Source organism: Capsicum annuum, chromosome 12 (assembly GCF_002878395.1).
Source record: "Capsicum annuum cultivar UCD-10X-F1 chromosome 12, UCD10Xv1.1, whole genome shotgun sequence".
Classification (NCBI taxonomy): domain Eukaryota; kingdom Viridiplantae; phylum Streptophyta; class Magnoliopsida; order Solanales; family Solanaceae; genus Capsicum; species Capsicum annuum.
The window spans coordinates 11,353,591-11,367,286 of record NC_061122.1 but is presented as its reverse complement, the minus strand read 5'-3'; the positions used below and the strand labels follow the sequence as shown (position 1 = coordinate 11,367,286).

The 13,696-nt window shown below is 31.6% G+C and overlaps 2 protein-coding genes across 2 annotated transcripts; one reads left to right on the top strand and one right to left on the bottom strand.

The window, feature by feature from the left end:
- The first annotated feature begins 3,039 nt into the window (after nucleotides 1-3,039).
- LOC107849469 (heat stress transcription factor A-6b-like) lies at nucleotides 3,040-3,917 on the top strand. Its single transcript, XM_016694035.1, has 2 exons — nucleotides 3,040-3,312; nucleotides 3,414-3,917. Exons 1-2 carry the CDS (start codon nucleotides 3,040-3,042, stop codon nucleotides 3,915-3,917), a joined length of 777 nt encoding a protein of 258 aa, XP_016549521.1.
- A 1,725-nt stretch (nucleotides 3,918-5,642) lies between these two features.
- Nucleotides 5,643-7,319, bottom strand: LOC107849762 (SKP1-like protein 1). Its single transcript, XM_016694323.2, has 2 exons — nucleotides 6,908-7,319; nucleotides 5,643-6,129 (listed from the first exon to the last, which is right to left on the bottom strand). The coding sequence occupies exons 1-2, from the start codon at nucleotides 7,185-7,187 to the stop codon at nucleotides 5,852-5,854; spliced, it is 558 nt and encodes a 185-aa protein (XP_016549809.1). The 5' UTR covers nucleotides 7,188-7,319; the 3' UTR covers nucleotides 5,643-5,851.
- Nucleotides 7,320-13,696: the final 6,377 nt, after the last annotated feature.

The following is a 13,696-nucleotide window of genomic DNA, read 5'->3' as shown; positions in this document are numbered from 1 at the left end:
TGATTTGTCTCTTTCGATTTTTCAATTGGAATTGGATAATCTCTGAAATTGTTTGTCGCTTATGGGGGAAGGTCTATCGGGAATGGCCTCTTTACCTATGAAATAGGGGTAAGGTTTGCGTACATTGCGTGCATTGCATCCTCCCTAGATACTGCTTTCTTTGTGGAATTATACAGGGTATGTTGTTGTTGTTGTTGTTTGTTTGTTGCTTATGACGGAGGGCCTATCGGGAATAGCCTCTCTACCTATGAAGTAGGGGTAAGGTTTGTGTACATTGTATCCTCCCTGGATACCACTTTCTTTGTGGAAGTATACAGGGTATATTGTTGTTGTTATTGTTATTTGTTGCGTATGGAGTATAAGGATTGGTTGACAAAGAGTTGGATAATCTCTTAAATTTATTGTGAATTTGCTGTGCTTGCATAGAGTGTCATATGACTCGTGGTCGTGTTGACTCATGGTTGTTTGACCTCTTTTGACTTGCGGTCTTGTTGACACGCGGTCATGTGATCTCCTTTGACTTGTGGTTGTGTGACCTCCTTTGTCTGTAAACAGAAAACTCGACTGTACAAGCCCAATAAAAGGCCCTACCGAAATGGTGGAGTGTAAACAATTAATAGTGCTAGTTCCATCTTTTAGGTGGTTACACCTCTTAAGAGTGTAGGGCTAATGGCTTATGAAGTAGTAGTATATTTGCAGAATGTAGCTAGTTGTTATGGAATCTTGGAAACTTATTGGTATTGTTTAATTTATGGATGAGTTGGGGTTTATGATTTGTTTCTTTTGGTTTTTCAATTGGAATTGGATAATTTGTTTGTTGCTTCTGGAAGAGGGTCAATTGGGAATAGCCTCTCTACCTATGAAGTAGGGTAAGGTTTGCATACATTGTATCCTCCCTAGATACTGCTTTCTTTGTGGAAGTGTACAATATGTTGTTCTTGTTGTTGTTTGTTGCTTATGGAGTACAAGGATTGGGTAACTAAGAGTTGGATAATCTCTTAACTTTATTATGAATTTGTTGTGCTTGCAATTTGCAAAGTGTGGTATGACTCGTGGTCGTCTAACTTCCTTGGCTTGTGGCCATGTTGGTTCATGGTAGTGTGACCTCCTTTGACTTGTGCCCGTGTTGGCTCATGGTAGTGTGACTTCTTTTGACTTGTGGTCGTGTTAACTCGTGGTAGTGTAACCTCCTTTGACTTGTGGTCGTGTTGACTCATGGTAGTGTGACCTCTTTTGACTTGTGGTCATGTTGACTTGTGGTCGTGAGACCTCCTTTGTGTGTAAACTGGGAACTTGACTCTCCTAGTCCGATAGACAGCCCCAAAGTGGAGTGTAAGACCAGAGCATAAAGGGAGTCACATTGACTTCTAGTGAATTGTCCAGTGAATGAGAATCAAACATTATCTGTCAAGGAGTGGTGAATCCTTGTTTCTTTGGGCAACTAATTTAATATTTAATCAAGTGTATCATTTAGATTTCTTTGGAACATGTATGCCAATTAATAATATCAGATCAATTCTAAAAAGGTATGGACATAAAATATTTAGCTTGATGAAAACCTCACTGATTCACATGCACCATAAACTAGGCTATAAATTTTAGCCCCTGTGTGCAAACAAGTTAACTAATTATGTTAGGGAAATTGTTGAATTAGTTCCAAACAAGCCAAACTGATTGATTGGTTTCCCCTACATGGAGGAAAAATAAAACTTGACATTAACGGCAGTGTCTAACACAGTTTGGAGTTGTCCAACTTCGGAGGAATATTTAGAGATGATCACGAAAAAAAGTTTCTGGGATATTCAGATAAGGTGAAACCTACGACAAGCCTCACAACAAAATTGTGGAACATAAAGAGAGGGCTCACTGAAGTAGACTAATGGGATACCAAGAAGTAAAAGGGTACCAAGAAGTAGAAGGGTGAAGTTACTGTCAAGGTAATTAAGAATGAAGAAATACAACATCACTATCAATGAAGACCGTAAGTTTTTTATGAATATTAGCAAGGCCTTTATTAAACACATCTGGAAAGAGGCGAATTGATGTGTGAACTTTCTGGTAAACGAAGGGCACAACATGATGAAGATTTGACAATATGAGAAATGAGCTCAAGAATATGAAGTATCTCTTGGGAGACTTAAGTGGCATTGCTTTTACAAGACTATAATCCTTTTTAATCTTTGCTGCGTACCAAAACAAAAAGGGGCGCGGGTAGGGTGGGTGCAATGGGCAAATATAACCCCAACTTCGCGATTTAGAGCGAAACGTGCATACATTCAATTGGCATGTACAATTGTATTTAAAATAGTACAATGAAACTCTTAACAAAGAGCACAATACATTCAATTGGCATGTACAATTGTATTTAAAATAGTACAATGAAACTCTTAACAAAGAGCACAAAAATAAAACAAGTGGAAGATTTCATTTTTTCTCTCTCTCTCTCTTTTTTTGGAAAAGAACTATTAATTCTAGTCCTAGCACACAACTTTCTTCTCTCTCAACTTCAGTAGTCTTTTCTTTGATCCTTTTTTTTTTTTTTTGGAGGGGGAAGTGGAATATTGTGGGATTCGAACCCCATTACTAGATGAAGATGTGAACAACTCTCCCACTGAGCTACATTCCGTTTGTGTAGCCTTTTCTTTGTTATTTTTCTTCTCATTAGTAATAAATTGAATTTACTATCAAGAACTGTGATGGGATATATACGATTCGTACATTCTTAACTACGAAGCCTGTGGTTCGAGTTCAATGAGGTATTGAACAACGGGTGAAAAGCGAAAATAAATAAATTGAACTTAAAAGAAACAGGTAACAGTAAAACAACAAGGAATAGTTTCAGTTTGCATGTTTACTAAGGACAAGTCAATTGGACTATTTATCAAAGGTCCAGATTTAATAGTGTGGCAATGTACAACAAAAAGAAAAAACTAATCACTTCCATATGCTTATAACTTTGTACAAAGAACAAACATCACAAATTAACGAAGCTTTCAGAAAAAAAAAATATTCTCCTTTCTCTCCACACACACAAAAAACATGGCAATGAACAATATGGTACAATTTTCCACTGGACAACACGAACATGGTGGTGGTGATGGTGCAAGAATGTTACGCGAACCTGGCATTCCCCCTTTCATAACAAAGACATACGATATAGTGGAGGATCCGAATACCAACTCTATAATCTGTTGGAATCCATGTGGTACTAGTTTTGTTATTTGGGATCATAATAGATTTAGTTTTGAAATCCTACCAAAATATTTCAGGCATACTAATATGTCAAGCTTCGTATATCAGCTCAATAACTATGTAAGTTATCATGTTTCTTGATATCATTATGTACATTTTTTCATTACGTGAGTGATTGAATCTTATTGATTCTAATTGTATACTTATTCGTGGTTCATCAGGGATTCAAGAAGATCGGACTTCAGAAATGGGAGTACGGACATTATTGGTTTCAAGCGGGGAAAAAACACTTGCTCGCTAACATAAAAAGGCGAGGCAAAAATGTGAATGACCAAAAGGATTTTCATCAAGAAATGTATTATCACGGTGTAGAGGAAGAGTTAAGGAACCAGAGAGATATCAATGATACGTTGGTGTCAGAACTCGAGAAGCTGAAGCAAAGACAAGAGGATATGGTTAATGGAATCGCGTCTTTGAAAGAGTACTTGGAGAAATCAGAGGCAGAGTCCAGGAAAATCATCTGTTTCCTTGCAAAAGCAGTTAAACAAGTTGCAATGAAACGTGGTATGAAGCGTACTGATGTGGAAGTTAGAGATGTAACTATGAGTAAACGTAGAGTGGAGGATGCAACGGAGAGTAGCAAGAAGAATATGATTGATTTTTCTGCAATTAAACGAGCACATGATATTGCACAGAAGCCTAAGATTGAGAAAGGAAGTGTATGATTTCATGTTCTTTACTTTCAAGATCTCCATGGAAGGTATTCTTGTCCTTCTGTAATTGTGTTTCCACAGTATTGCTATGTTTAATTTAGAGCTAATAGTCAAAAACACATCTAAACTATCACTTTTTCATGCATACCTCAAATATTCACTGTTCTCTTTGTGTTAAAACACACCTCGATGCTGAGTTGGTCAGATATTTGTTCCCAATCGACAACGGGTGTGTGTAGGCTAACTCAGCATCGAGGTGTATTTTCAATACAAAGGAGTGATAGTTGAAGAATGACATTCGCAAAAAGGTGATAATTTAGGTCCGTAAATAGAACAATGGATAACTACGGTATGAAATTCGCGAAATAGTTTAGGTGTGTTTTTTTACCATTAACTCTTTAATTTACTATGTTAATGTAGTAATAATATCAAAATTTTGTGTTTCTTGTGTATCCGGTAGAAGAATTGAAGACAGAAGAATGCAGCAACGAACATAAATTGCCTTTCTGGAAAGTCAATTTTTTATTTTCCTTTTTTTACCTTTGTTGTTTGGTTTGTCTCAAGATTCAACTTGTGGGAATACACTGATTATGTTATTGTTATTGCGTTGCTGTTTGGTTTTAGGCAGTTAATATTGCTATATGTTTATTTTATGTAAGTACTGAACTTCTATCAACAACTCTAAGTGCTGAACTTTTATCAACAACTCTATATATATGTATGTGTGTTTGTGTTGGTTAAATAGTTCTAATGACTCAAAAAATTTCTGTAAGTTGGAATTCCTTTAGGACTTTGAATTAGTAGTTTTTATTGAAGTGTTCATGTAACCTATATTGATAAACGTTGTCACACTCGTATCGGATCCTTAAATAACACACCACTTTTGAAGGATCCAATAGGCACACAACAACATCTTTAAAGATTCAGAACAACATCACTTCTAATAGACAACCAAACCACAGTTTCTAGTCGATGTTAAATCCCTCTAGCTTTTTCGTAAATTTTATTTCTTTATATTATGAATCCTTTTAGTGAAAATTTTGATTCAACCACGTTATTAGAGATATATACATATATAATCTTCAATGTCATAGGCTAACAATGCTTACTAACAAGAACATCAAAATAAAAACACAAACACAAACCAATTAGAGCCAAAGAAGCAAATAACTCAATTATTTAACAGTGCAAAATACACTAAAACATCATAAATAACATGTAGAGTAAAAAAGGGCAGTCCGGTGCACTAAAACTCCCGTTATGTGCAGGGTCGGGGGAAGGGTCCTACCTCAAGGGTGTACTATACGCAGTCTTACCCTACATTTCTATCAAAAGCTGTTTTCAAGACTTGAACCGTGACCGGAGATCACATGAATAACATGCATAGTAAAAGAACTAATGAGCTCTTACATCTGAAAAATCCATAGACCTTCAGCCACTAATTATTAGTTTTTCTTTGATAACCGTAGTGTCGGAATCAGCTTGTACGTACCTCGACTACCTACTACTTATTAATAGACGATACAATTACTATAACCTAGTTAACGGTATCATCAATCTCAGGACCATCAAATACTCATGGGACATCATATATAAATGATCTCCTTGCCTTCTTCTTTCGTGAAAATCCTAGATTCGTCACTGTTCCATGATATATACGTATAATCCTCGATGCCACAGACTAAAATTGCATATTAAAATGACCATCAAAATAAAAACAACATAAACACAAACGAATAAGAGCCAAAGAAACACATAACTCAATTATTCAACAGTGCAAAATACACTAAAACACCATGAACAACATGCAGAATAAAAAAATGAAAAATCCATAGACCTTCAGCCACTATTTATTAATTTTTGTTTGATAACCATAGTGTTGGGATCAGTTTACATGCAACCTTGACTACCTACTATTTATTAATAAACGATACAATTCCCATAACCTAGTTAACAGTATCATCAATTTCAGGACCTTCAAATGCCCATGGAGCATCATTGATAATCTCTTGCTCTTCTTCTTCAGTAAGATCATTAGTAATCTTTAACATCTCACGAACAGCTCTAACACTCTTGTTCTTCAGTCTATCAGCTGCAGATTGGCAACATAGTTCCATCAACTCATGAATATTCAAATAATTCGCAGCCATTATGACATCGAAGAGCTCTTCCCAACCCATGTTCACAAATTGTTCATCAAATTCCTTGAGATCGTCTTCCTCACCTGCGCAAGAGGTGGCAAAATTAGTCCATGTATTTGCAAGTCGTTCAACTCGCTCAAGTTTAAACTGGTTGAGTTATGACACATTTGTTGACTTGACCTAACGGGGATGTTCATCTCAATTTTGATTAGTTTCAAGATCCTCTATTTTCGATCTATCTTATAAATGGCTTAATGAAGGTAATATGATATACCATTCCTTTCCTAAATTCCACAATCCTTTCGCGAACCAAATAAAAGAGAGCGGACACTGCTCTCAACCAATCGTAACAACAAAATAACCGATCAAAATAAGGGTCAAATTGGTCAAAATAAATAGTCTGCAAAGTCAAAATCCAACCAAAGCTCAAGTATACAAAATCAATTTTTAAAATAAAAGAAAAATTGGTAAGTTAAATTAATTTAAAAAATTTACGTCAAAAAGCCAAAAAAGAAAAAGTAAAAGAGATCTAGTCATATTGCAGTTGAACGAGTTGGGTTATGACCCATTATTTTATCCAACCAATATTGATCCAAACAAATCTTTTGAAATTTCACTAGTGGAATCTAAAACTTCGTTAGTCAATAAAATCGTAAAACTATACTATTTGTCATAAAAAGGATATATAGTTAGTGTTTTCTGTATAACATGATTATTAATTACTGGTCAAATTTCTTTACATTTTTCACTAAGACGGTGATTGTTTTCAATTATTAGATGAAAAGTGATTATTTGTGAACTTTACCCGTTTTTACTTGTCCTAATTTAACCGGACACACCCATTTACCATCTCATAGTCACCTGTTTCCGCGGCCTTTCCCATATCTTTCTTCTCGTCCTTCTCGTCCTCCTCCTCCTCGTCCTCTTCGTTACTAATATGCTTGTTCAAATACTCAATTACCTTGATTAGAGTTTTGCTATCAATATTTGGAAGTGGAATAACACTAGTAGCACATCCATCTTCAATCATATTCTTAATCATTTCTGATTGAATAACTGCTGCTTCTTCAACTTCAAATTCTTTATCATCATTCGATTTTAATTTCACCATTTTCTTGGCGTTACCTTCTGATTCTGCCATGATGAATAAATAAATAAATAAAAATGAAATTGTGTGTTTTGAGTATGTGGATTTGTTTTTTTTAATATAGGGGGTATATATGGGGGTAAAATGGTCCCTTAAAAAATGGATCAATGTTAGAATTTGAGAATAAAAATGTAACGAATTTCCGAAAAGACTAATTCTTATATGGTTTGAAAAAAGTGGTTTGACATTTTTTTTAGTTCACTTAGGGACAAAATGGATCGTAAATAGCGGGTAAAAGAGGTCTTATCTTTTTCTTTCTTTTGTTACTGCTTTATTAAATTTATAATGAATAATAAGAAACATTAATTATCAATTCATATTGTTTAAATAGTTTGAAAACTGAAACCAAATTATGACGAAACGTGTCTTCTGCTTTTGACCATAAAACTCAGAAATCTCAAGTCAAACTATCAATTTCTATAAATACTAAACAAGCATAGCGCGTGTAAGCATGACCCAACATTGAGATATTTATTTGTCTTTTCAATTTTGATATATTTAAATAAATTTTTTTAATAAAAGGATTACATATATTTTCTAGGATTCATCCGGAATTTAGTATGAGTTCAACTTATGTTATTTTAATATGTATTTAGATAATTTAAGTTGTTAACTATTGTAATTTATGATATTTTTTATGTATTTTTCAAATTAATATACGTTGTGTGGCATTGATAGTCAATTATATTTTAAAAATAATTTAAGTTTTTAATTATTGTGATTTATAATACTTTTCTTCTGTTCCAATTTCAGTGACACTAATATAATTTCAAGAGCCGACCAAATATTTTATATCTTTTAAATTTTTTAAGTTGTTGATTATTGTGATTTCTAGTATTTTTCATGTAATTTTTTTTTAAATATATAACATATTATTATTTTTATAGATATTTTTAGTTGTTTATAATTGTAATTTATAATACTTTTTATGTAATTTTTGAATAATATATGTTACTTTCCTTATCCAGAGTTTTGTATCGAAAATAGCCAATTATATTTTTTTAAATAATTTAAATTTTTTATGATTGTGATTTGTAATATTTTTTCTATCTCAACTTATGTGGCACAATGCTTAAATGACCATAATAATTAATTAGGGGTAATATAGTAAAATCACGACTGAAGCAGCTGAAGCAGAAATCAGTCAATTTTTTTAAAAATAAATTGTTAATTATTGTTATTTACAGTACTTTTTATTTCATTTTCAAATAATGTATGTTGTTTTATATCTTCTTCTGTCCCGTCCCAATTTATGTGACACTAATATAATTTTGATAGTAAATCAACTATTTTTTGTTGACATATCATTTTGTTATTCTTATTTTTTTAATACATAAATGACTTATAATAAGGAGTGATCTAGTAAAATTATCGTTCGAAAGACGAGAATTTAATTAAAAACATTAAGAGTTAATTTCGCATTTTATGTCTATTTTATTTTTCATGAAATATTATTTATTTTCTTAATACCTAGATGACTCATAATAATTAATTAAGAGCGACTGATTATGTTATTACTATAAAAATTAATATAATTTTATCATATCCAATAGTAATCATCTATAATTCACCGAAATAGTATATTAATTAAATACGGGATGCTATATTTGCATATGCAAAATATGGTATTATTAAACATTATTGGATAGTGCATTATATTTATCTTTCACAATGATAAAATTTTACTATATATATATTTTTTTTTAACTTGATACATATTGACACAACACAAATTCTAAGAAAATATTCATTAGAAATTTATTTTATTAAATTAAATTTATGAATTTTTTACAGTAAAAATTTAAAGTTAAGTTTAAATATTAGTATTTTTATATAAGAAAAAAATAATTTTAAAATTTAAATTTACTAAAATAAATAAAAAGATTAATTTTCTATATAAAAGTCAATTAAAATAATAAAATTGATTTACTTCAAATATTTAGTTGCAATTAATTAAGATAATTTTTTATTTTGTAATGATTTATGTTGCACCGATAAAATTTTGAGAGTTGAATAGAAATTTTATCTATTTTTAAAAAAGTATTTTAACTTGTTAATTATTGTGATTTATAATAATTTTTACGTAATTATCAAATAATATATTTACTCCTTGTGTCCCAATTTATGTGGCTTCGATACAATTTTGAGAGTCAACTAAAATTTTTATATATCTTTTAAATATTTTAAGTTGAATTATTATGATTTGCAGTACTTTTTTTATCTCAATTTATGTGGCATTGCTAAAATAATGAGAGTCAATAAAATTTCTATATGTGGTAACAAATTATTGTGATTTGTGGTAACAAATTAATTTTGAACATGATTGCTAATTAAATAAATATTTTTTTTTTACTTCCAATATGTAGTTATAGTTAATTAATATAAATTAATAGAATATATTAAATATTTTTAAATTATTATGATGAAACAATGAAATTATTATATATTGGGGCATGGTATGTAATTAAGTGGGAGTAGAGGGGTTTTTTTGGTAAGAGACAATAAAATTTCTGTATGTCTTTTAAATATTTTAAGTTATTAATTATTGTGATTTGTGGTAACAAATTAGTTTTGAACATGATTGATAATTAAAAAAAAAAAATTACTGTCAATATGTAGTTATAGTTAATTAATATAAATTAATAGAATAGATTAAATATTTAAACCATTATGATGAAATAATAAAATTATTATATATTGGGGCATGATATGTAATTAAGTGGAAGTAGTTGATTTTTTGGTAATTGCAAGAGGTGGTCGAAACCACCTCTTCTATATAATAGAAATAAAATGAAGGAAATAACACAAATAAAAGAAATTTAATCATTGTAAATCAATATCCAATATAAATTTACAATCCACATACTAGTAAGAATCATGACTTGGCGTCACGATCCAGACTAACGGGCCGTGCGAGTGACTACGCTATTCTAAGTAGTTAGGAGAACCCTTATTATCCAACTAAAAATATGCGGAAGACTTATGTTTTTAAGGAAATATAAATTAAATTAAATACTAATAAACAAGCTTTTTACAAATACTTCTTACAAATGTCCTTCATTATCCCAATACTTGGTCAAACATGTACAAGAGCTACCTATTACAACATAAACTGACAATGAAATAAATAATACAAAGACCTTAACATCTGCCAAGAAGAAAGTGCAGAAGTTAGTGCTGAATATCGTCATCCACCTAGTAACTGCAACTAACCTGCATCCAGTCTACACTTCAAGAAGGAATGTAGAAGAGTAGGGTCAATACAACCATACGTACTGGTAGGCATCATCGGCCGACAGTGTTAGTTCATATAATCATAAAATAGAATTAAGGAAAATAAATCATGACATCTTTAATAGAATATAATTCAACTAAGGTTGTAATAATATTAATACTTTACCTATATAAGTTACAACATCCAACTACTCTTCCAACTCCATCAATATTATATTCACTACTAACATACTCTAGCCTCATTAGTTCACATCATCAACCACAATTCAACGCTAATACATCACTATTCCTCTTTATTCACCTTATCTTTTTCATTACTCATATTCACAGGAACAAACCCGTAATCATACGCAACCCACACTAAATTGTCGGGCTAGCATCCAAATGCTCTATTATAATATTAAAGAATGATAACTAGCCATTCTGGTAAGCTACGATTAAAACACGTATGAATGAAGCAAGACAACCAACATATAAGTAAGTACAAAGTTTCACTTTTTCAAATACATATCACACAATCAAATACCCAATGAATCAATAATACAACAATAACAAATCAAACAGTGCTCACAAATAAGTCACATAACCAGCAAGAGTATCAACCATACTGTAAACATCCACAGACTCAACACAATATGTACACATATGCTATGGGACTTATTTTTGCCTAAATAGTCATGACCTGCAGGGAACAATCTACGTTCATGTACCGTACCGACGTGGTACCCAATCCAACATATACATATCCGTACCGGCATGGTACCCGATCCAACATATATATATCTGTACCGGTGTGGTAATCCAACATATACATATCCGTACCGGCGTGGTACCCGATCCAACATATACATATCCGTACCGTCGTGGTACCCGATCCAACATATACACATCCGTACCTGTGTGGTACCCGATCCAACATATATACATCCGTACCGGCGTGGTATCCGATTCAACATATACATATCTGTACTGGTGTGATACCCGATCTAACATAAACAAGTATTATCAATAACAAATTTACACAACCTTACAACATACAACACAATGTACCAAGTTTACAAGTACACTTAAAGTCATAAGATAATTTCATCAAGTAAATTTTCAATAATCCTTTATACACGCATTAACAATCCAAACATCAACAATATCAAGTATGTTCGAATACCAATCAACAAGTATTCATATCATTACTTTAAGGAGTTATCATTATCAAATAAGCTACTCATAGGCACAATTCAATAAACCATCATTATCACCAATTTAGCCTCTCATGGGCATCAAATAGATATAGTAGTTTTATCAATATCAAAACAAGAATATCATAACATAAATCACTATTTAATTCTTACGCATACAAGTCACTATTAGAGCCTTAATTACTCATGAATTATTAAAAGTATCATTACCTTCTTAAATACCGCAACTTGGGTTCTAACCTCACCATCTATAACTAGCACATTCACGCGTGTCATTATCCTTTACCTCTTTTCACATAATATAATCATCACGCTACTTCAAGTCATTTATTCTCCTCATCAAATTTTTGCACAATACATACAACTAAATACCATTAAAAATCAACTAGTTTTATCACTAGAACAATTAAAAAAAAACATCATGTTCATATATTACATTTACAACAATCTACTTTCAGGCACATAACACCTAATATCAAAAATATCACATAATTATGATTTTTGGGATTAAAGTTAAGTACTCGTGTCTTTATCCATCACAACTCCATGCCCACAGGCCTAGACATGTTTTCTCCCATCAATTCTAAATTATGAAAATATAAATTAACACAATCTTCTACTCATTAAACCTAGTCTACCTGGACGCCAAGCTTTTGGAAGAAACCAAACCAGCTGCAACAAAGATGTTCTTTCCTTTCCTTCATGCCTTGAAATAATCAATCATCTAAGAATCAAGCAATTATAAGAGTAATAAGTAATTACTCTTCAATCAAAAACTTGGGGATTCAAACTCACTAATTCTGCCCTTAATTCTAGGTCTATATCATCCTCCAAATTCAATTAATCATTAATTAGCTCTTTCAAGCTTAATCCATCTCCATTAATGGAGTTTTTATACTAAAGGTGTCATTTTTACGGAATTTAAGATTCCTAACCATCAAAATTCATAATCTAGTTTATGAAATTCATGTTAGGAATCTTTAATTTTATAGTTAAGAATCAGCTCTAGGTCATATTAAAAACACTCATGAGTATTCTCTAAAATAATTCCACCGTTAAAGGTCTTTCTAAGGATTATAAGAGATTAAAGGATTAAAAGACGAAGAAAATAAGATTAAAAGATTAAAAGACGAAGAAAATAATGGAAAAAATTACCTCCACGAAGAAATTTCACCTTAAACTTTGGAAAATCACCTCTCTAGGATTGGGGAATGAAATTTGGAATTTTCAGGCCTCCAAAACGGCTGAAATTGGTTTAAATATAATCAGAATTTTTGCTACAGCGAAATCCCGTTTGAGTCCTAACAGTGCTCAGTAAAACAATCATAACTTTTTACTTCGAATTTGGATTGAGGAACGGTTTATTGCGTTGGAAAGAAGACTCAGAGATCTTTAATTTGATAGGTTATGGATTTTGTAAAACCTTATATTCTAAGAGATATGATCGTTTAAAGTTGGCCCTAATAGAAACCCATATCAAAATTGTATCGAAAAGAAAGTTTTATACTAAACTTTGAGTTAGGAATATTGTACAACCTTAATTCACACCTAAAGAAATTTCAAACTAAAGTATTGATATTATCACTTATGAATAATTAAATTCATCGGGCTTGAGTCTATCTAGACACATTCGAAGGCTAAAATCTTCGTCGAAAAGTTTAAGGTGACACAATAAATAAAATATTGGCTAATTTGAACGCAAATTAATATTGAGGAATAAATTTATTTTGAATAATTTAATAACTGTGAAATGGGTCATTACACTTAGGTTTGAATACGGCGGAGTTAGAGTGTCAGTTATGGGTTTGACTGAATTCAGTAGTTTTGATTCAAATTATGTATCTATCTTATAAATTCATTGAATATGTATAAATTACTAAATAATTTAGAACCTCATAGCTTAGAATGATTAGAATTCAGAACCCAATAAGATTTAGGGCCTATTTATTTACACTTAATTACGGGTGTACAAATCAAACCGTCAAGTCAAATCAAACCGACGAACCAAACCAAACAGAGAAAAAAAACCGACTTATGGTTTGGTTTGATTGGTTTGGCGTTAGAAAAAAAAAA

What these genes read in the sequence shown, in the direction of transcription:
- LOC107849469 (XM_016694035.1), top strand. Translation starts at nt 3,040, where the DNA reads ATGGCAATGAACAATATGGTACAATTTTCCACTGGACAACACGAACAT. An exon ending in TATATCAGCTCAATAACTAT is followed by an intron (nt 3,313 to 3,413) that starts GTAAGTTATCAT and finishes GTGGTTCATCAG; the next exon opens with GGATTCAAGAAGATCGGACT.
- LOC107849762 (XM_016694323.2), bottom strand. Translation starts at nt 7,187, where the DNA reads ATGGCAGAATCAGAAGGTAACGCCAAGAAAATGGTGAAATTAAAATCG. An exon ending in GGGAAAGGCCGCGGAAACAG is followed by an intron (nt 6,130 to 6,907) that starts GTGACTATGAGA and finishes CCTCTTGCGCAG; the next exon opens with GTGAGGAAGACGATCTCAAG.